This window comes from Stomoxys calcitrans, chromosome 4 (genome assembly GCF_963082655.1).
Source record: "Stomoxys calcitrans chromosome 4, idStoCalc2.1, whole genome shotgun sequence".
Taxonomy (NCBI): domain Eukaryota; kingdom Metazoa; phylum Arthropoda; class Insecta; order Diptera; family Muscidae; genus Stomoxys; species Stomoxys calcitrans.
Genome location: NC_081555.1, coordinates 70,787,861 through 70,809,112, shown reverse-complemented (window position 1 = coordinate 70,809,112; position 21,252 = coordinate 70,787,861). Strand labels below are relative to the sequence as shown.

At 40.6% G+C, this 21,252-nt stretch overlaps 1 protein-coding gene across 1 annotated transcript in view; it reads left to right on the top strand.

Moving 5' to 3' along the window:
* Positions 1 to 20,184, top strand: part of LOC106095208 (ankyrin repeat and LEM domain-containing protein 2 homolog) — a 68,889-nt gene extending 48,705 nt beyond the window's left edge. Inside the window, exons 2-10 of the mRNA XM_059366583.1 lie at positions 3,371 to 3,526; positions 3,612 to 4,090; positions 4,165 to 4,314; positions 4,384 to 4,461; positions 4,532 to 5,825; positions 6,539 to 6,813; positions 6,890 to 7,014; positions 19,037 to 19,168; positions 19,436 to 20,184. Coding sequence (XP_059222566.1) covers positions 3,371 to 3,526; positions 3,612 to 4,090; positions 4,165 to 4,314; positions 4,384 to 4,461; positions 4,532 to 5,825; positions 6,539 to 6,813; positions 6,890 to 7,014; positions 19,037 to 19,168; positions 19,436 to 19,988 — 3,242 coding nt within the window. The 3' untranslated portion in view covers positions 19,989 to 20,184. The remainder of the gene's footprint in view (positions 1 to 3,370; positions 3,527 to 3,611; positions 4,091 to 4,164; positions 4,315 to 4,383; positions 4,462 to 4,531; positions 5,826 to 6,538; positions 6,814 to 6,889; positions 7,015 to 19,036; positions 19,169 to 19,435) is intronic.
* Positions 20,185 to 21,252: the final 1,068 nt, after the last annotated feature.

Below are 21,252 nucleotides of genomic sequence, written 5' to 3'. Positions count from 1 at the left end.
GTCAATTTGGCTCAGATCGGTCCAGATTTGGATATAGCTGCCATATAGATCGATCCTCCGATTTATTGTGTAAGGCCCAAATTTGGGACAGTGCTTAGTGTTAGGCTCTTCGACATGTTTATGCAACTTGGCCCAAATCGGTCCAGATTTGGATATAGCTGCCATGTAGACCGATATCTCGATTTAAAGTCTTGGCCCCATAAAAGGCGCATTTATAATCCGATTTCACTGAAATTTGACACAGTGACTTATGTTCGGCTTTTCGACATCCGTGTCGTATATAGTTCAGATCGGTATGAGGTATATGAGTATAAGGTATGAAATTTTCACCGAATTTTGATGAAAGGTGGTTTACATATATACCCGAGGTGGTGGGTATCCAAAGTTCGGCCCGGCCGAACTTAACGCCTTTTTACTTGTTAAGATTTACTCATGTGGGAGTATTGTGTGTCCTAGCCTAAAGGTGCCGATAAGACGATAAGATATCTCTTATCGATAGACGATAAGACATGTCATACGAGCTGTCTCTTTGTGTATTCATAAGACTTGTCTTATGTACGTCGAACATGAATAGAGCGTGCTCTAACCGATGTGTATTCTCATATGTATTGTACTTTTTTGTATAGACATGTATTTACATGTATGTTCGATTGAATAAAAGCTCGAGTTAATCGAAAACATTATTCTACACGATGTGTATATCTTTTAGAGTTGCTATTTTTGAAATTACATATGACATGTCTTATCGTCCAATGGCAGCTTAAGCCTGGAAAACACTCGGATTGTGTTCTTTTTTGATGTTGGTTGGATAAGAGGCTGGCAGAAGATGAAGGTTGTTTATGCTGTAATGTGGGTGATTATTCTGCCGTATACTGTATTGTCTTTAAGTTTGGAGAATATAACCCGATTTATATAATTTTTTCAACTGTGGGATTTGTGATCGTCGTTTCCTTTCAGACCAACGTGACGTGGTATCCAGTGAATTCGTATTTCATGTTCTTTACCGGATATTAAGTTTCTTATTGTATTATTTGTGTTTCACTTGCAGCAAAATGGATTGTTTATTGACTTTTTCTACTGGAATTCAAAACTATGCGGATTGCCTCTAATATACCACACGATTTTGCTGTGAACATTGATAAAGTATGGTGCAATTGTCCCACCGAAATGTTGTTGCCTGTTGATTCAGGTCGATGAAAGATTTATTGAATAACCATGGTTTGTGATGACTTTCCGGGGAGTTTGGGAGTCATCACTCAGATTCAAAATAGTGAAGACAGTCGATGTCATGCGATATTGCCTTTTTGCTGAAAATGTTTGCACTACATCTCTCTCAAGGATAAATTCTGTGCTGGATATAACTTTAGGAATAAATTTTTATTTTACTTCGCTGGCTCTGCAACAGTATCTCATGGAGAATACATCTAAAAAATATTTGTCTGCTGATATCAGCTAAAATTTCTCCCCCCTAAGATTATTTGGAGAGGAGCCCCATATTGTGTTCCATCCGTTGAAGTGCCCTAGAATCAATAGCGGCACGTTGAAGCATGAAATAGTCTGCGTTAAGTGATGTAATGTCTTGGTTAGGAGGCACGTAGAACGAGAGTATTGTGAACTTTTTATTAAGTGTTATTTCAACGCCTACAACTTGGTATATTGGATTCACTGTTAAATATTTGTGTGGGATTGTTTTCTTTATGAAAAACAATAGGATGGTGAAGTTATATGGTATTCTGGCATCTTGCCGAGATATTAAGATATGGGATCTGAGTCTTTAATGATCATTTGAAGATCACTGTAATTTGATTTAAGACTTTTAATGTTCCATTGTAATATTTTAAAAATCATGATACAAAAAAAAGGAAAAAAATACAAAAAAAAAGTTGTATCTATAGAGTACGATTCATAGTTTCTTCACATATTGATTCCTCTGTGATAAAGAACACATTGTCTGATAATGGGATGTTTTTCGGGGTACTTGTTGTTTTACCGTCAAACGTTTTTCATTCAGAATGTTTGTTGGGGTTAGTTTGTTGTTTGTTGTTTATCGTTTATTGATTTTTCGTTGTTGCCTTGTTGGAAGTTGAAGCGGGGGGAATTATAGTGTTCTGGTGTGGTCCGACAATAGCATGAATCATCTGATATCAGATCCGATGACTTACCGACATTATAACTAAAAACGAGAAAAGTGGTTGTCATGTTGTCGCTACGGCACGGCTGAGGGAAATCTGATATGTTACCCGCCATATCGTACCCATATTGGAGCAAAATTCCAGGACAATTCGGATGGGTAATTTTAAGTCGTATCGGATTGGGACCGAATTCGTAGGCGATTTCAGACCGCTTTCTTGGCAAATGTCTTACAACTGATCAAACAAAACAAATATTCTAGGGCAACAGTTAACAGCACCATACGCAATTCCCATAAACAAAATTTCCCCAGGCTTTTCGAACCGATTTCTTTCTGGATTTCGTAAGAATTGTTAGCTGGGTGGTTGTTGGAAGTGGGAGTATTTGCGAGCAGGTGTGTGGCGGCAGTTTTTGTGTTGGGATTTATTGGGAATATTGTTTTGTTGCTGGTGGATGGCTGTTGGTTCAGTATTAACTGTTGTTGGAGTTGGTTGTGTTGTTTTCTTTAAAAATGGCTGCATATGTAGTGGTTTGATTTGAATGAGTTGGGTTCTTCATAAATTCTTCGAGCTTCAGCAATGCTGCAGTACTCTTCTGCTTTTATTTTCAATATTTCTTTCATTTGCTTGTATCTAGGGCAGTTTCTATCAGTAGAACTATGCGGTCCATTGCAGTTTGGGATGTTCTTGGTCTTTAAAAATGTCTCCGCTATGGGGGCGCAACAACTTCTATCTCTTAACAATGATATGGATTTTAATTCCTTCGAAATGGCATCTAGGTACTTCTTGATAGCGAATGGGCTGAGCATGTTCAAAGGTTTGATGGCGTCCGTTGAAGTGATCACAACATATCTAGGGTTTTTCGGGTTTATTTCTTTGCACTAAAGATGTAAAGATTGGTATTCATTGGTTTTTGTTCTCATGGACGGAGCGGTGGGTGATAAAATCTTTTAATTGAAAGAAATCTATTAGATGGTTTGCCCGGAGGATCCCTTCTCTTTCCCACTTTATAACAGTTGTTGGTTTTTTTTTTTTTTTGAAAGAGAGAAGAAGGGCTCTAAAGAAGGATATAAAAAAAGATTGCTTGTTTTTTCAGGTGCTCCCTTTTTTGTGTGTTGTTATACGATTGGGAGAAACGCGACGTGAGACACGTCTTTGCCGGCTGAATGCCAGTCGATAACTGTTAAACTTGCCTAAAATTATGAATTTATGTTTTTTGTTCTCTTTAACTATTTCAACAGAATCTCAACTGGTATTCAAGGCTAAGGCAGACGCATTAAAAGTTCTTAAAAAGCATAAAGATGCCCGGCTTAAGGAATTCTCCATTGAAGAAGATGCCATCAAATATGCCAAAACTGGATTTGAAATTGTACAACAAAAATACAACGATGTTAGAAGTAGGTTTCAATTGATCGATTGTTATAAATATTGAGAGAATTGAATTAAAAAAATGTCTGAATACTTTTATTTGAAAATGTACAGCTTCTACGGCATCGTTGGAAACACCCGCATTTAGAGCTCCCACAAAACAAGAACTTGTGCGATTTCGCAAATTGATAGAAGACGACGATTACAATCGCGTGAAACAAACTATTTGGGATAATCCACGTTATCTCGTGAGCTCTGGTGATACTCCAACGACACTCAAAGAGGGCTACCGCTACAATGCCATGCACGTTTGTGCACTCTCAAATCGTCCGCAAATAGCTGAACTTATTTTAAAGACTGTTTCTGATACGAAATTTGCCGATCTGTTGACCGGGAAAAAGTACGATCAGAAAATGTGCCAGGAATTGTGCATAAATCTCCTGGACTATTATCTCAATATACCGGAAAAGGGGCGCAGCGATACGCCTTTGCATTTGGCGTCTAAATTCGGTAACGTGGCAATGGTGGAACTCTTGCTTTCCTATCCCGAATGTAAATTGACGCGAAACAACGAAGGCAAATTAGCGCAGCACGTAAGTGGCCTAGAATGGATAGTACGGATGTGTTCTAGCTAAAATGTAATCGTTTCTTTTTTTCTTAAATGTAGATAATTTGTTTACGCTCATCAAGCATAGACGGCAGACAAACAAAAATAGAAGAGCTTTTTAAGGAGCGTTATTATGTGCCTGTTCTCCGTTCGGTCGATAGTTCTATACCTGCCCAAATTGGTCAACCATTTGCAGCTAATAACCCACCTGTAAGTGACATTTTTAAATTTTGCAATACGCAAAGAAACTTTACATTTCACATTTATAAATTTCTGTAGCAACTTAACTGTGATCCTTTAAGTCCTGAAGTCGAAATTAAAGCATTAGCAGGTCCAATGACTCAAGATCAGGCCAAGGTAAGTGGTTTGTTTAACGTACAATGTTTCCTTGTTTTGAGTTTAACGTACAATGTTTCCTTTTGTTTAGAAATTTTATCGTCGTTGGAAAACACCTCCTCGATTGGGCAGCAATGTCAGCTCGCCAATAGCCAATAATCCGTTTATATCACCCATGAAATCCCGCAATAGTCTACCGTCCACTCCACGTGATTCAGGTAGTGCAACAAATTCGCCCACTGCCATGCTTCAGCGGCGTTCTCTCTTCAACTCAACACCTCATCGCACAGATGAGCGTCACAATGGAACGAACGAAACCAACGGTTTTGCTGATCAATCCTCATTGATTCTAAATGATTCATTCGACGACCATCAAAACGGTAATCAGGACAAAGAAAACGAGCGGGAGGCATTCAATAAACAGGAAACCAATAATAATCACAGCGTAGAGAACAAATTCAAGGGAAGCCTTTGCCCTGGAACTCCTTTGTTCAAGATCAAAAGGGATGCATTTTTCACTTATCGCGAGCAAAATTTGGCATCGCCCATGCCGGGCTGCCTAGAAACTGACTATATGCATGTTTCCGATATCTACGACAGTCCGGGCTATAAAGAACGCCATGTAAAAAATACTGATGCCGAAAAGGGTATTGAATGCATCGGCCGTAATCTAGCCAAGGAACAAAATGTTGAATGGCAAGAGTATTGGGATTTTTTAGAGAAGTTTATAGACATCGCTTCCGAGAAGGGTATTGCGATTCTGGAAAAATATCTGGCTCAAAAGCAAGCGGACTACGAGAGTGAGCAGAACAAAAAGAGGTCCATTGGACGCAATGCCGAAATGTTGGAAGATGTTTGCTCGGCATTGGAGAAATTCGGCTTTGTTGGCACATCTAACGCAGATGCAACAGACGCAAATAGCCGCTGGAGAAACGGCATTAATCAGCGTTTCGAAAATGGCTTTCGTAGTAGCAACCCGGTTCCTTCAAATATGAACGCCTCTGCTGCTCAACAATCTGCGACGCCCTACACATATGTTGAAAAATCATTACAAGTGCATGCCCGCCGAATGACCAAAACTATTGTCCACAATATTGAGAATGAAGTGTCTATAAACGACGCATTACTTTTGGAATTGCGTCGAGTGAAATCTTTGATTTACAGTTTCAAAGAAGATGCCAGTTTTGCTAATGTCAATTTTGAAAAAGTACATTCACGCATTGGCAACTTGGTTGGGACGTTTTTGGAAAATTCCCAGGAGATCAGTTCTGAAATGAAGGCGAAAATATTGAACATTTTGCGAAATCTTCTGCGTCAACAGGGTGAGAGGCGCGAACACATAGAATGCGTTTGTTCACGCATACTCCATAAGCTAGAGAATCCAGGTAGGCACTGAGGAGTAAATATTTTTTAGCGTTGTTTATTCTAATTATACTCTCTTCCATAGGATGGGGGTATAATAATTTCGTCATTCCGTTTGTAACAAATCGAAATATTGAACTGAGACCAAACAAAGTATATATATATATTCTTGATCGTTTTAGCATTCTAAGTCCATTTAGTCATGTCCATCCGTTTGTCGAAAACACTCTAATAAAGCTAGGCGCTTCAAATTTTGCACAAACTTTTTCTTTTCGTGTGGATCGGTTGGGAATGTAAATGGGCCATATCGGTCCATGTTTAAACTACCAATTATTCTATGCTAACACTGGTACTCGGCCGAGGACCTGCGTTATGAGAACGCAATATCCAAATCGGATATTAGATTTGGCTAACATTTTGCATAAAGTCGTTTGTTTCGACTTGCAACTATTATTCCAAATATGGTCTAATTCGGTTCATAACCTGATATAGATCCCAAATAAACCGATCTCCCGATTATACTTCTTAAGCCTATAGAGGGCTCAATACTTCTTCGATTTGGCTGTTCAACGACTTCCTCTATGAAGCATGGCAATTTGTATCCATTATCCTTTGTTTGCCTATTAAGAGATACCGGGCAAAGAACTTGACAAATGTTATCCATGGTGGAGGGTATATAAGATTCGGCCCGGCCGAACTTACCTCGCTTTAACATGTTTTCCCTTAACATTTTCAGTTGAACAAATCCTTCCGGAAAATTTAAAAACCGAGGATATGTGTTCAAAAGTGTGGTCCCAAGAGAATGATTGCAACTGCCAGTGGGAGAGTAATTTAAGTCGCAAAACCAGTCACCGCAATCGCATGGAAGCGCGTTACAAAAATCATCAACGTATGAAGCAACAAGAGAAGTCTTTACAACAACAACAAGTTAATGAGAAAATCTCCACAGAATATCGTAATCCGAAGGTGGACAACGATTCATCAGATGATATTGATGAGAATGTATTTTGGGTAAGTCGGTCATAGCATGCATCGAACAATTCTTGAAATATTTTTTGATGTATTTTATTCACCTCTGCACTTATAGTCTGATTTTGGTTCAGATAGCGACGAAGAGGAAGTTTTTTTTACACCTCCTGATAGTCCAACTAACTGTCATCGCTTAAACGAAGTGGAGGATGATGATGATGGATATAAGCATTTTATTTATGGGTAAGTCTGTTTTGTTTTATTGTTGTTTTTGGTATATACAGTGGTGGAAAAAATAATAGGGACATACCGTTTTTATACCCTCCACCATAAGATGGGGGGTATACTAATTTCGTCATTCTGTTTGTAACTACTCGAAATATTCGTCTGAGACCCCATAAAGTATATATATTCTTGATCGTCGAGAAATTTTATGCCGATCTAGCCATGTCCGTCCGTCTGTCCGTCCGTCCGTCTGTCCGTCCGTCCGTCTGTACGTCCGTCCGTCTGTCTGTCTGTCGAAAGCACGCTAACTTCCGAAGGAGTAAAGCTAGCCGCTTGAAATTTTGCACAAATACTTCTTATTAGTGTAGGTCGGTTGGTATTGTAAATGGGCCATATCGGTCCATGTTTTGATATAGCTGCCATATAAACCGATCTTGGGTCTTGACTTCTTGAGCCTCTAGAGTGTGCAATTCTTGTCCGATTGGAATGAAATTTTGCACGACGTGTTTTGTTATGATATCCAACAACTGTGCCAAGTATGGTTCAAATCGGTTCATAACCTGATATAGCTGTCATATAAACCGATCTTGGGTCTTGACTTCTTGAGACTCTAGAGTGCGCAATTATTATCCGATTGAAATGAAATTTCGCACGACTTGTTTTGTCATGATATCCAACATCTGTGCCAAGAATGATTCAAATCGGTCTATAACCTGATATAGCTGTCATATAAACCGATCTTGGGTCTTGACTTCTTGAGCCTCTAGAGGGCGCAATTCTTATCCGATTTGAATGAATTTTGGCACGACGTGTTTTGTTATGATATCCAACAACTGTGCCAAGTATGGTTCAAATCGGTTCATAACCTGATATAGCTGTCATATAAACCGATCTGGGATCTTGACTTCTTGAGCCTGTAGAGGTCGCAATTATTATCCGATTTGCCTGAAATTTTGAACGACGGATTCTCTCATGACCGCCAACATACGTGTTTATTATGGTCTGAATCGGTCTATAGCCCGATACAGCTCCCATATAAATCGATCTCTCTATTTTACTTCTTGAGCCCGCAAAGGGCGCAATTCTTATTCGAATTGGCTGACATTTTACATAGGTATCCAACATATAATTTTTTTGTGGGTCAAACCGAAGCATATATTGATATCGCTCTAATAGCAGAGCAAATCTTTTCTTATATCCTTTATTGCCTAAGAAGAGATGCCAGGAAAAGAACTCGACAAATGCGATCCATGGAGGAGGGTATATAAGATTCGGCCCGGCCGAACTTAGCACGCTTTTACTTGTTTTCATATATTTTGTTTATTTTCTCTTGGCTGCTTGGCAAAAAATTAATTTTTTTTATATATTTTTTGCTCTGTCAAAACTTTTTGGTCTTGTATTTACAAATCCGGCAAACATACACCTATTTCAAACTGTTGGACTTGTAAATGGCGCATATAAAAATTGTTGTATTTCTCGAAATGTTATAAATGGATTATTTTCCACATGTCTTTTGCTTCCTTCCTCTATTTTCCACAGAAATTATAGATCGAATTGCATTGACATCTTTGTCTCTCCAACAGGTCATTATATTTGCATTTTTATACGCTTCACCACCACTGTGGTACAGGCTATTATAGATTTGTGCATTTGTTTGCAACGCTAAGAAGGAGAAGAGCTAGACCCATTGCTAAGTATACCGATCGACGCAGAATCACTTTCTGATTCGATTTAGCTATGTCCGTCTATAAGTTCATGTATTCTTGTAATCAAAGTTCAAGTCGTATTTGTTACCCAATCATCACGACATGTTGCACATATCACTTTTTTTGCCCAAGGACGAACGCTATTGATTTTCATAAAAATCGGTTCAGATTTAGATATAGCTCCCATATATATGTATCAACTTAATTGCACTTAAATGGCCGTAGTAGCTACAATTTTCAATCGATCTGCACAAAATTTGGCATGGATTGTTTTGTTACTGATCTTAACATATCATCGAAATCGGTTCAGATTTATATATAGTTTCCATATATATGTATCGCCCGATTTGCATTTAAATGGCCGTAGTAGCTAAAATTTTCAACCGATCCGCACAAAATTTGCCACGCATTGTTTTGCTACTGATCTATACAAATCTGCTAGATTTCATCAAAATCGGTTCAGATTTGGATTTAGCTCCAATATATATGTTTCGCCCGATTTACACTTATAAGGCTGTAATAAAAACAATTTGTAACCGATCTGCACAAAATTTGGCGTGGATTGTTTTGTTACTGATCTTGTTGTTGTTGTTTTAGCAGTTTATTATACCCTCCACCATAAGATGGGGGGTATACTAATTTCGTCATTCTGTTTGTAACTACTCGAAATATTCGTCTGAGACCCCATAAAGTATATATATTCTTGATCGTCGTGACATTTTATGTCGATCTAGCCATGTCCGTCCGTCCGTCCGTCTGTCTGTCGAAAGCACGCTAACTTCCGAAGGAGTAAAGCTAGCCGCTTGAAATTTTGCACAAATACTTCTTATTAGTGTAGGTCGGTTGGTATTGTAAATGGGCCATATCGGTCCATGTTTTAATATAGCAGCCATATAAACCGATCTTGGGTCTTGACTTCTTGAGCCTCTAGAGTGCGCAATTCTTATCCGATTGGAATGAAATTTAGCACGACGTGTTTTGTTATGATATCCAACAACTGCGCCAAGTATAGTTCAAATCGGTCCATAACCTGATATAGCTGCCATATAAACCGATCTTGGGTCTTGACTTCTTGAGCCTCTAGCGTGCGCAATTCTTATCCGATTGGAATGAAATTTTGCACGACGTGTTTTGTTATTATATCCAACAACGGTGCCAAGTATGGTTCAATTCGGTCCATAACCTGATATAGCTGCCATATAAACCGATCTTGGGTCTTGACTTCTTGAGCCTCTAGAGTGCGCAATTCTTATCCGATTGAAATGAAATTTTGCACGACGTGTTTTGTTATTATATCCAACAACTGTTCCATGTATGGATCAAATCGGTCCATAACCTGATATAGCTGCCATATAAACCGATCTTGGGTCTTGACTTCTTGAGCCTCTAGAGGGCACAATTCTTATCCGATTTGAATGAATTTTTGCACGAAGTATTTCGTTATGATATCCAACAACTGTGCCAAGTATGGTTCAAATCGGTCCATAACCTGATATAGCTGTCATATAAACAGATCTGGGGATTTGGCTTCTTGAGCTTCTAGAGGGCGCAATTCCTATCCGATTTGGCTGAAATTTTGCATGACGTATTTTATTTTTACTTTCAACCACTATGTCAAATAAAATACAAGTCGGTTCATAACCTGATATAGCTGCAATATAAACCGATCTTGGGTCTTGACTTCTTGAGCCTCTAGAGGGCGCAAATCTTATCCCAATGGAATGAATTTTTGCACGAAGTATTTCGTTATGATATCCAACAACTGTGCCAAGTATGGTTTAAATCGGTCCATAACCTGATATAGCTGCCATATAAACCGATCTTGGGTCTTGACTTCTTGAGCCTCTAGAGGGCGCAATTCTTATCCGATTGGAATGAAATTTTGCACGACGTGTTTTGTTATTTTATCCAACAACGGTGCCAAGTATGGTTCAATTCGGTCCATAACCTGATATAGCTGCCATATAAACCGATCTTGGGTCTTGACTTCTTGAGCCTCTAGAGTGCGCAATTCTTATCCGATTGAAATGAAATTTTGCACGACGTGTTTTGTTATTATATCCAACAACTGTTCCATGTATGGATCAAATCGGTCCATAACCTGATATAGCTGCCATATAAACCGATTTTGGGTCTTGATTTCTTGAGCCTCTAGAGGGCACAATTCTTATCCGATTTGAATGAATTTTTGCACGAAGTATTTCGTTATGATATCCAACAACTGTGCTAAGTATGGTTCAAATCGGTCCATAACCTGATATAGCTGTCATATAAACAGATCTGGGGATTTGGCTTCTTGAGCTTCTAGAGGGCGCAATTCCTATCCGATTTGGCTGAAATTTTGCATGACGTATTTTATTTTTACTTTCAACCACTATGTCAAATAAAATACAAGTCGGTTCATAACCTGATATAGCTGCAATATAAACCGATCTTGGGTCTTGACTTCTTGAGCCTCTAGAGGGCGCAAATCTTATCCCAATGGAATGAATTTTTGCACGAAGTATTTCGTTATGATATCCAACAACTGTGCCAAGTATGGTTTAAATCGGTCCATAACCTGATATAGCTGCCATATAAACCGATCTTGGGTCTTGACTTCTTGAGACTCTAGAGGGCGCAATTCTTATCCGAATGGAATGAATTTTTGCACGAAGTATTTCGTTAAGATATCCAACAACTGTGCCAAGTATGGTTCAAATCGGTCCATAACCTGATATAGCTGCCATATAAACCGATCTTGGGTCTTGACTTCTTGAGCCTCTAGAGGGCACAATTCTTATCCGATTTGAATGAATTTTTGCACGAAGTTTTCGTTATGATATCCAACAACTGTGTCAAATAAGGTTCAAATCGGTTCATAACCTGATATAGCTGCCATATAAACCGATCTGGGATCTTGACTTCTTGACCCCTAGAGGTCGCAATTATTATCCGATATGACTGAAATTTTGTACGGCGGATCCTCTCATGACCATCAACAAACGTGTTTATTATGGTCTGAATCGGTCTATAGCCCGATACAGATCCCATATAAATCTTTCTCTCTATTTTACTTCGTGAGCCCCAATGGGCGCAATTCTTATACGAATTGGCTGAAATTTTACACAGGTCTCCAACATATAATTTAATTGTGGTCCGAACCGGACCATATCTTGATATCGTTTTAATAGCAGAGCAACTCTTTTCTTATATCCTTTTTTGCCTAAGAAGAGATGGCGGGAAAAGAACTCGACAAATGCGATCCATGGTGGAGGGTATATAAGATTCGGCCCGGCCGAACTTAGCTCGCTTTTACTTGTTGTGTACTATCTTTCGTCTGCTTGATTCTGTAGAGTGTCAAGACCCAGGAACTCCGCGACTAAGATGGGGTGCGTCCACAGGGATCTGGGTCTGAGTCGAGTGGGTCTGGCCGGGCAGTTAAACAGGTGACGTGTATCGTGCGGTCCCTGGTTACAATCGGGACATACATCTTGCACGTCGGCATCAATCCTAGCTCTGTGGGAATTGAGGCGGCTGCATCTGCCGGAACGTAATAGAGCCAGAACTACTCTGGTTTGCCGGGGAGGTCGATTTCTTCGGATGCAATGGGTGGCGGTCGTTCTCCAAAGACTACATTCACCCGGTAGCCAATTAACGCGTCTGGTACCGTGTCTGCATGAATGTTGCTCAGACCCGCTTGATATGCCGCTTGATCTAGAGGTTCTCTCTTGTAGCGCTGAACCTCACGCTCTAGATGGTGTAGATCTACCTTAAGGCTTCTGGGCGGTGGTTATCTATCCACAAGATGTTGATTTGGATGATTTCTGCGATAACAGCCCAAAAGGTATTGCTTAGACAGCATGTAGTTATGTCTTCGCACTGGTAGGATCTTTGTCTCCTGATGGAGGTGGTCCACATGAGAACTAAGGAGACAGCCCGTCGCAGTTCGGAGGGCGGCATTCTGACAGATCTGAATATTATTCCACTGCGTGTCACAAAGTTGACGTGACCACACTGGCGCTGCATAACTTACCACAGACCGGCCAATTGCTTTGTACGTGGTCAACAAGGTTTCTTTGTCTGCACCCCAAGTGCTGCCAGCAAGTGACTTGAGGACCTTGTTTCTACTTTTGACTTTATTGCAGATTGCTGTGGCATGTGGGGAGAAAGTGTAGGAGCTGTCAAATGTGACGCCAAGTATTTTGGGACACTTGATGGTCGGAATCATTTCTCCATCGACCATCACAGTCAGCTCAGAATTCACCTCACGCGTATTTGTAGTGAACAGTGTGGCTGAAGATTTGGTGGCGGATATCTTCAGATTTCTTGCAGCGAAATATGAGGCAAGCTCGTTGAGGTAGACGTTCAACCTATCGCAGATGTCATCAATGGGTGGGGGGCCTGATGCCATGATCGTACAGTCGTCCGCATATGATACGATCTCTATGCCGTCTGGAGGAGGTGGGATGGATGATAGGTAGAGGTTAAACAGAGCCGGAGATATCACCCCGCCTTGGGGAACTCCCTGTTTCACTCTACGGTGTTTTGACTTCTTATCCCTAAATTCCACAAATGACTGGCGGCCACACAAATAATTCGCGACCCAACGTTTCAGGCCTGGCTGGAGGGACGTGTTGGCGATGTCCTCAAATAATTTGGCATGGCTGACCGTGTCGAATGCCTTCGATAGGTCCCGTGACCGTCCTATCACATGTCCTGGGTTGATTGAAGCCACGGCAAATGTGTGTGGTGATGGCATGCAAAGCTGTTGTTGTGCTGTGCAGTCTCCGAAATCCATGTTGATGCTCGGCGAATGGAAATTCTTCTACGAGGCTCGGGAGGAGTAATGCCTCAAGCGTTTTTGCCACTGGTGAGAGAAGGGAGATCGGTCTGTACGACTCCCCCAAACTCGGGTCTTTTCCAGGCTTCAGTAGCGGGATCACTCTGCCCATTTTCCAGACATCGGGAACTATAAGAGTGTTCAATGACAGGTTAAGGACAGTGGTAAGGTACTCAACTCCAGGTGAATCCAGATTCTTCAGCATCAATGTAGAGATTCCGTTGGGGCCCAACGCCTTGGAAGATTTGGCGCCACGGATGACATTCGTAACTTCGCCCACGGTAAATTGTGATTGCTGTTCATCGGCTCGGAGACCACGAATACGGCGAATGGCTCTCCTCCTTGCCCTGTCTCTCTCGGGATGCACAATAAATTGACGGTTGAACAACCTGGCGCATCTCTTCGGATGAGTATCGGTTATCTCGCCAAAAGTGACTGAGGTCCTGTCATCCCGTCTACCGGGGTTCGAGAGAGACTTAACAGTGGCCCACAGTTTGCCTGCACCGGTGCCTAAGTTACATTGCTCCAAGTGTTCCATCCACAAATTCCGCTTATGTTCGTTGACTACCCTGTTTATTTCCAGATTCAGCTCGCTGATTCTGGGGTTAGCGGGGTCCATAGCACCACTGCTTACGCCGGGAAATTGGGTCGCACTTGTGGTATTCGACCGGCTGGTATAAAGCGATTGATGAACGTCCGGCGCTCAGAGGTTATGAAGTCGGGTGGTCGGTCGATGGTGAGAATTATGGAGAGGTGGTCTGACCCCAAAGAGATGACGGCTTGCCAGGAGACGTCACTCAGGAGATCAGGGGATGCAATTGAGATGTCTGGCGAGCTGCTGCACCTCCTCGTATTCCTAGTGGGGGCATTCTCATTCACCGTGCAAAACGTGGAGCTATCTATCTGCTCTGCCAAAGCTATGCCACGCTGGTCGTTACCTAGGGGAGAATGCCATGACGAGTGATGTGCATTAAAATCCCCCAGAACCAGACGACTATGGCCAGATAGCAACCCACTTATGTCGGGGTTGTAAGCCTGGCCATTAATCGGGACACAGCTACCAACCGGCGGTATATACACGTTGTATATCTCTATCTCGGCAGTACCAGACCTGTCTGGTACCCCCATTCCATGTATGGGTCACTAGCGTCAAGCGCAGGCGAGATAGGTCTATACTGCACGGAATGGTGTATAACGAAGGCCAATCCCCCACCTCCATTCCTTGAGCGATCCTTACGTAGCACATTGTAACCGTGACAACTGTGCAAGCTGCAGGTGTTGGTCAGCTTTGTCTCCTGGATCGCTGCGACCGATATGCTCTTCCGACTCAAAATCTACGATCTCATCGATCTTGCCACGCAGTCCGTTGCACTTTAACTGCATGAACGATACACTTCCCGGCACTGGCCTGGCAATAGTAGGGCTAGGGTGCTGTCGTTGCATAAATTGCCGTACGGGAGAGGTCGGGGGGTCACATAGTCCGACGACGAGGACGCCGAAGGCGACAACGGCGACGCTTGTGACCCACTGCTGGCTATGTTCGCACAGCACCTTGCGACATAGCCAGTATGACTATACTCCCGTAGTGAAGTTAGGCCAGAGCAAGAACGGAAATGTACCCACTCCAAGCACCGGTTATACCTCACCGACACCGACCGATGATGAAGGCGGTTCTGGCAAACCGAACAGAACCAGGGTCCGGGGTTCTTTTCAATCCCGGCACGGACCAGAAGCGTACGGAGAAGGCACTCCGGGATGTGCCTCTCCCATGACGAAAAAAGACGAACACGTACACTGAGGCGGCAGCCCTTGCCGATGAGGATTCCATCGGGTCAATCCGGTGCGTACAACCGGCTGCCATGGGATTGTTACTGTTGTTACTGCTGTTACTGATCTTAACATATGTACGAGATTTCATCAAAATCGGTTCAGATTTGGATGTAGCACCCATAAATATTTATCGCCAGATTTGCACTTATATGGTAGTAACAACAATTTTCAAACGATTTTCAGATTTAGATATAGCTCTTATATACGTACATATTTATATATTGCCCGAATTTATAATTGTAGGGTAGGTGTAGGGTATTATATAGTCGGCTCCCCCCGACTTGTGCCTTTCCTTACTAGTTTTTAATGAGTTTTCCCTAATTTCTTATTTTTATACCCACCACCATAGGATAGGGGGAATATACCCCCTATTTAGTCATTCCGTTTGCAACACATCGAAATATCCTTCTCCGACCCTACGAAGTATATATTGTATATTTCGAATCGTCGTAAAATTCTAAGACGTTTTAACGATGTCCGTGTGTTTGTCCGCCCGTATATATATAGACCGATCTCCGGACATCCGACTCAAATAGGGTGCATATCGGACTATATTTAGATATAGCTGCTATATAAAGGGTGATTTTTTTGAGGTTAGGATTTTCATGCATTAGTATTTGACAGATCATGTGGGATTTCAGACATGGTGTCAAAGAGAAAGATGCTCAGTATGCTTTGACATTTCATCATGAATAGACTTACTAACGAGCAACGCTTGCAAATCATTGAATTTTATTACCAAAATCAGTGTTCGGTTCGAAATGTGTTCATTCACCGTAACGTTGCGTCCAACAGCATCTTTGAAAAAATACGGTCCAATGATTCCACCAGCGTACAAACCACACCAAACAGTGCATTTTTCGGGATGCATGGGCAGTTCTTGAACGGCTTCTGGTTGCTCTTCACTCCAAATGCGGCAATTTTGCTTATTTACGTAGCCATTCAACCAGAAATAAGCCTCATCGCTGAACAAAATTTGTCAAAATTTGAACACATTTCGAACCGAACACTGATTTTGGTAATAAAATTCAATGATTTGCAAGCGTTGCTCGTTAGTAAGTCTATTCATGATGAAATGTCAAAGCATACTGAGCATCTTTCTCTTTGACACCATGTCTGAAATCCCACGTGATCTGTCAAATACTAATGCATGAAAATCCTAACCTCAAAAAAATCACCCTTTATATGGCCCATAAAAGCTGCATTCTAAGGCCCATAAAAGATGCATTCATTACCCGATTTCGCTGAAATTTGATTCAGTGAGTTGTTTTATGCCACCCGACGTCTGACCCAAATGTGAATCAGATCAGGCTATATAGATATATTGCTGTCGTATAGACTGATCTTCCAATTAAGGGTCTTAATCCCCTAAAAAAGGGGATTTATTGCCTGATTTCGCTGAAACTGTTAACTGTGTATGAGTTCTCGGGACTGTGTATGAGTTCTCGGGACCTGAATAAAACATGATCGACACCAGCTCCTATTTAAATATAACTATGGATATAGTAGTGGAGTTATAATAAAATAGGATGATTATTATATCCCTGGTGGTGGGTATCTAAAGTTGACATGTTTTGACTTGTTTTCAATCACTTATTTTACCGTCTTCAGTTGTGTGACTCTGCAACCGAAACGAATATTGCAAAAAAAACAATTTAAATTATTATTGCCCGTTGGGGGTTTTCTCCTTCTAAAACTTGAGTTATAAGTAAACTAGTATTCTTTTGCAATAACAATATTTTGATAATTGTCTCAATTATTTTTTCCAAGTGAATTTACAGGAGATTTCTCCATATCAAGCGTTTACCATTCTGAAATCAACAGTTTTACGAATGTTCCGATTCAGACTTTGATTGATGTATACATATTTTCTTTTCATTTGTTGAATATTATTCGTATTGTTCCTAGATTTTTTTCCACCACTATATTTCTAAGAAAGTTGGGAATCGACAAATCCTTACCACCTGCATTTAAAAACTTAAAATAAAAGTGCCTTCGAAACATTTTTTTCGAATTCGTTTAGCGGAATAGACCCAAATAGCGGCGCAAATCAATTTTTCGTCGCGTAAGAAACACAATATGGCTAGGTTTGCCCGATCCCCAAAGCCAAAACTGACGGTCAGGATTAGTTGGGATTTAATTTTGATTATTAAGAAAAAGAAAAACAAAGTATTACAAACAAACAAATTGGAGGGCGGATCTTTATTTTTTAGGCATTCCTGGTTTAAACGGTTTAATAACAATTTCAGAGTAACCATTGGCGGTCAAGCTGACCATCAATTACTTGAGATAGAAAACTACTTGCCGTTGCTACACTTAAACTCTTTGGGAATTTTTTTCTCATAAGAAAACACAACGTTCGGAATTCACATTTGTCGAGGCAAAAGGTGGTCATATTGAGAAAGAGTGATTGGATTGTGGAATTCAAATTATTTTAAAAACCTTTTTTGTTTCTTGAATCCATAAAAAATATTCGCACACCAAAAAAGAATGGGTAACACTTCATTTGTCCACCATGTATTCTTGCATACTGTGTTTAGACTAGTGACTGCCCTCCTCAGTTGCCAAAAATGTGTAGAACTCTTTACAATTCGCATTAAAGTTCAATCTTACTATTATTTAGGTCTATATATAGCAGATTCTATGTCTTTCATTGGTATATACATTTTTTGAAATACTGACCACTTTTTCGCAGTGGGCATTACTTATAGGTATAAAAAATATAAAAGATCAAAGCGTGATCTACAACTATCTCAATAGTTGTTGGATATATAGAGCACCTTTATCAATTTGACAAAGGTGTTGATGAAGATATATATGGGAATCAGAAATCGCAATGCACTATGCCAGTCAATGTACTTTTAAAACACTTACCGAACTCTTAATAAGTTCTTTGCCCTTGCCTTGAAGCCATCATACCTAATATGGTTGAAAAGTCTTCTAACCAAAGACGAAACGCGTCCCATAGTGGTTGGTGTGTGTTGCTATCTTTGGCTTTTCTTTTCCATTTACATCTGCGATCATTGAGCTCGTCTCGAAAGAGAAACAAAACAGCTCAAAGACTCCCGCAGTCGCCATAATACGTGCCGAGTACTATTTGGCCATGTGGTTGCTGTTGTAGCCACATTTGTGTGTGGTGGTGACGATACTCGTCAAACTCCTGTAGTTTACCAAGTTCCGTTCCGGTTCAAAGGATCAATTGCCGCGGGAACATGGTGACCATTGGTTAAAGACGCTAATAACTCGGCTTGTCATATCGAACTTCATAGGCACCCAATATTTATGCAAGAGACGGTGCCGCCCGGCCTCCCACTGAAACTCTCCACTCGATACCGCTGATTGTCCACGACTGCCGTTGCAGCTACTCCGTATGGAGCATATCACTATCCGTAACTTGTGGATGTGCCCGGTAGCTAAGATTCTCGTTAAAGCTATGGGCACCACACAGATTGGAGCTCAAAGTTCGGATCGTATTATGGCCAGGCAGTCGAAAACAGATCTCAGTCCCTGGGTACTCAAAGTAGACCAGGACCACTCTGTCCTATAGCTTTGATCCATCTGTATAGCATGATCTCCCAGATGTCAATACTAGATTGTATTATACGCTTAGAAATTTAAATTGTGTTGCACTCAGCAGCAGTTACTCACATTATGGTTGTTGTTTTTTTTTTTCATTTCACAGGAGTGAACCAACAAAACGAGATTTGGATGTTTTACATGCAATTTTTCACGTAGACATTAACAAGGCAAAGTATCCTACTATTCATTCCTGGAAATCAGCTCTAATGCGTTACTCCAACGATGAAATGGACTTGTAAGTACATTCATGCAACTATCAATACTCATATTGCGAAAAAATCGCCACAGTAGAAGAAGCTCTCACAACGTGAAGGACAACCATTCATTTTAAATGCCTTCTCAATAGTTTTGGGATGTCTGCCACTGTACCGTTTGTTATAAATGAAGGTCACAAGAACTTGTTGTGTTTCGAAATCTTCTACTGTGGCGGAATGGCTAAATCTTGTTTAAAGGCATCTTTGGTTAATAATTAATGTTTGAAATGTTTAAATTTACTTTACAGTTTCCCCTCACCAAGAGTTGTCAAAAAGTCTCACACCTACGCATCGACAGCCAATAAAACAGACCCTGCCATACCACCGCAAACACCAACTTCTCACAAGAAACCACAACCATATGTGCGTTCGATTTCTAGTTCTTCCATAACTTATAACTCTTCCGGCCAGGCAATCATAAGGGAGCCAATACTACAACTGCCTACAGCTAAACGTTTGTTTGCGTCTCCAGGAAAGCCAACATTTGTAAATACTGCCGAATTTCCTGAAGTAAAAGATGCCGCAGCTACAACAACCGCGCTGACGCCAAACTCGATCAGCCAAACTGCAGCTGCTGAGTCTGCTGTCAATAATGAAAAGTCAACTGGAGTGAATATAGCGTTAAGATCAATACGGCCTCTAACACCACTCAATAAAATCCGTGGCCTGTTCAGTTCATATCGTGAACGCATGGAATCGAGTCCTTTGCCATCGCTCATGAGCGTGAATGAGCGCGTTAGCAAAGAAGAAACCAAAAACTTATCGCTGCTTAATATTTCCGAGTCAGATTATTTAACTTAGAACTGTTAGTAAGATTTCAAGCTCATTGGAAACTTTTTTTCTCTTTTGTTTTTGTTAAAACCTTGTTTCTCTTTCATGTACATTCATATTGCTCGTTGTAACATAAGATTTTCCTTTGATTCATCGTTACTTGTTCGTTGGCTTTTGCAAAATATAAAAAAAAAATTTTTAGTTTAGTTTATTAAACAAAAAGAAATTTTTAAGTATGTTTTTTTTATCAAATTTCGAGAGATTTTACAATGAATATTTATTTATGAATTTGCTTTAGCTTTTAAACGAAAATGTCGGATTTTTGTTTTTGTACTTAGTTTTATGAAACTTTTCACTTTTTGTTTAGGTTTTTTTACGCTCTCATCATTTGTGTCAAATTTTATTACTTCTTTGAACATATGCTGCCGAATTTATAAATCCAACATTTTGACACCTTTAGTAATATTTTTGAATGAACACTTTGCAGAAATAAATTTTGTGTTTTTATAAAATGATTTTGCCACCTTATAGTTTTGAATGAAATTGATTTACAAGAGTCTTTTTCTTCTCTCCTCATGGAAGAAATGTTAACCTTTTTGTCGGATTGTCCATGAACATTCCAGGGGCATTGATTGTCACATATCAATGAGTGCTGTCCTATTCAAGTTTAAGCTCAATGATGACGAACCCTCTTTTTTATAGCCAAGTCCGAACGGCGAGCCGCAGTGTGACACCTCTTTGGGGAGAAGTTTTTACATGGCATAGTACCTCACAAATGTCGCCAGCATCAGGGAGGAATTACGAAATTTTTTTATGATCTTGGGATTCGGTCCCTGGCAATCAACATCATAGGCAGATATGCTGACCTCTACGGTGGCCTCGTATTCACATGTGGAGGTAGCGATCCTCGTCACGCTCCAATAGGTGAACAAGCTTGTTTCGGCCCGAAGGACCGATCGCCATTGGTTATTTAAAGTCGCCAATAACTCGATTTGTCATATCGAGTATCATAGGCACTCAGTATTTAAGCCAAAGCCGTTGCCACCTGGCCTCTCGCTGAGACTTTCCACTCGGACTTTCCGGACGCGCCAATTTTGATGAAATTTAGCAGAAGCTTTTATAAGGGTAATAGAAGATTCCACAAATTGTAGTAACTACGTTCTTACAAGTGTAAATCGCGCGATACAAATAAAATTAGCGAGCTATATCTTAACCTGAAACGATTTCGACCAAAATTCATAGCGTACACCTTTCGACTTAGAAAGTGATCTGTGGAAAATTTCGTGATTGGGTG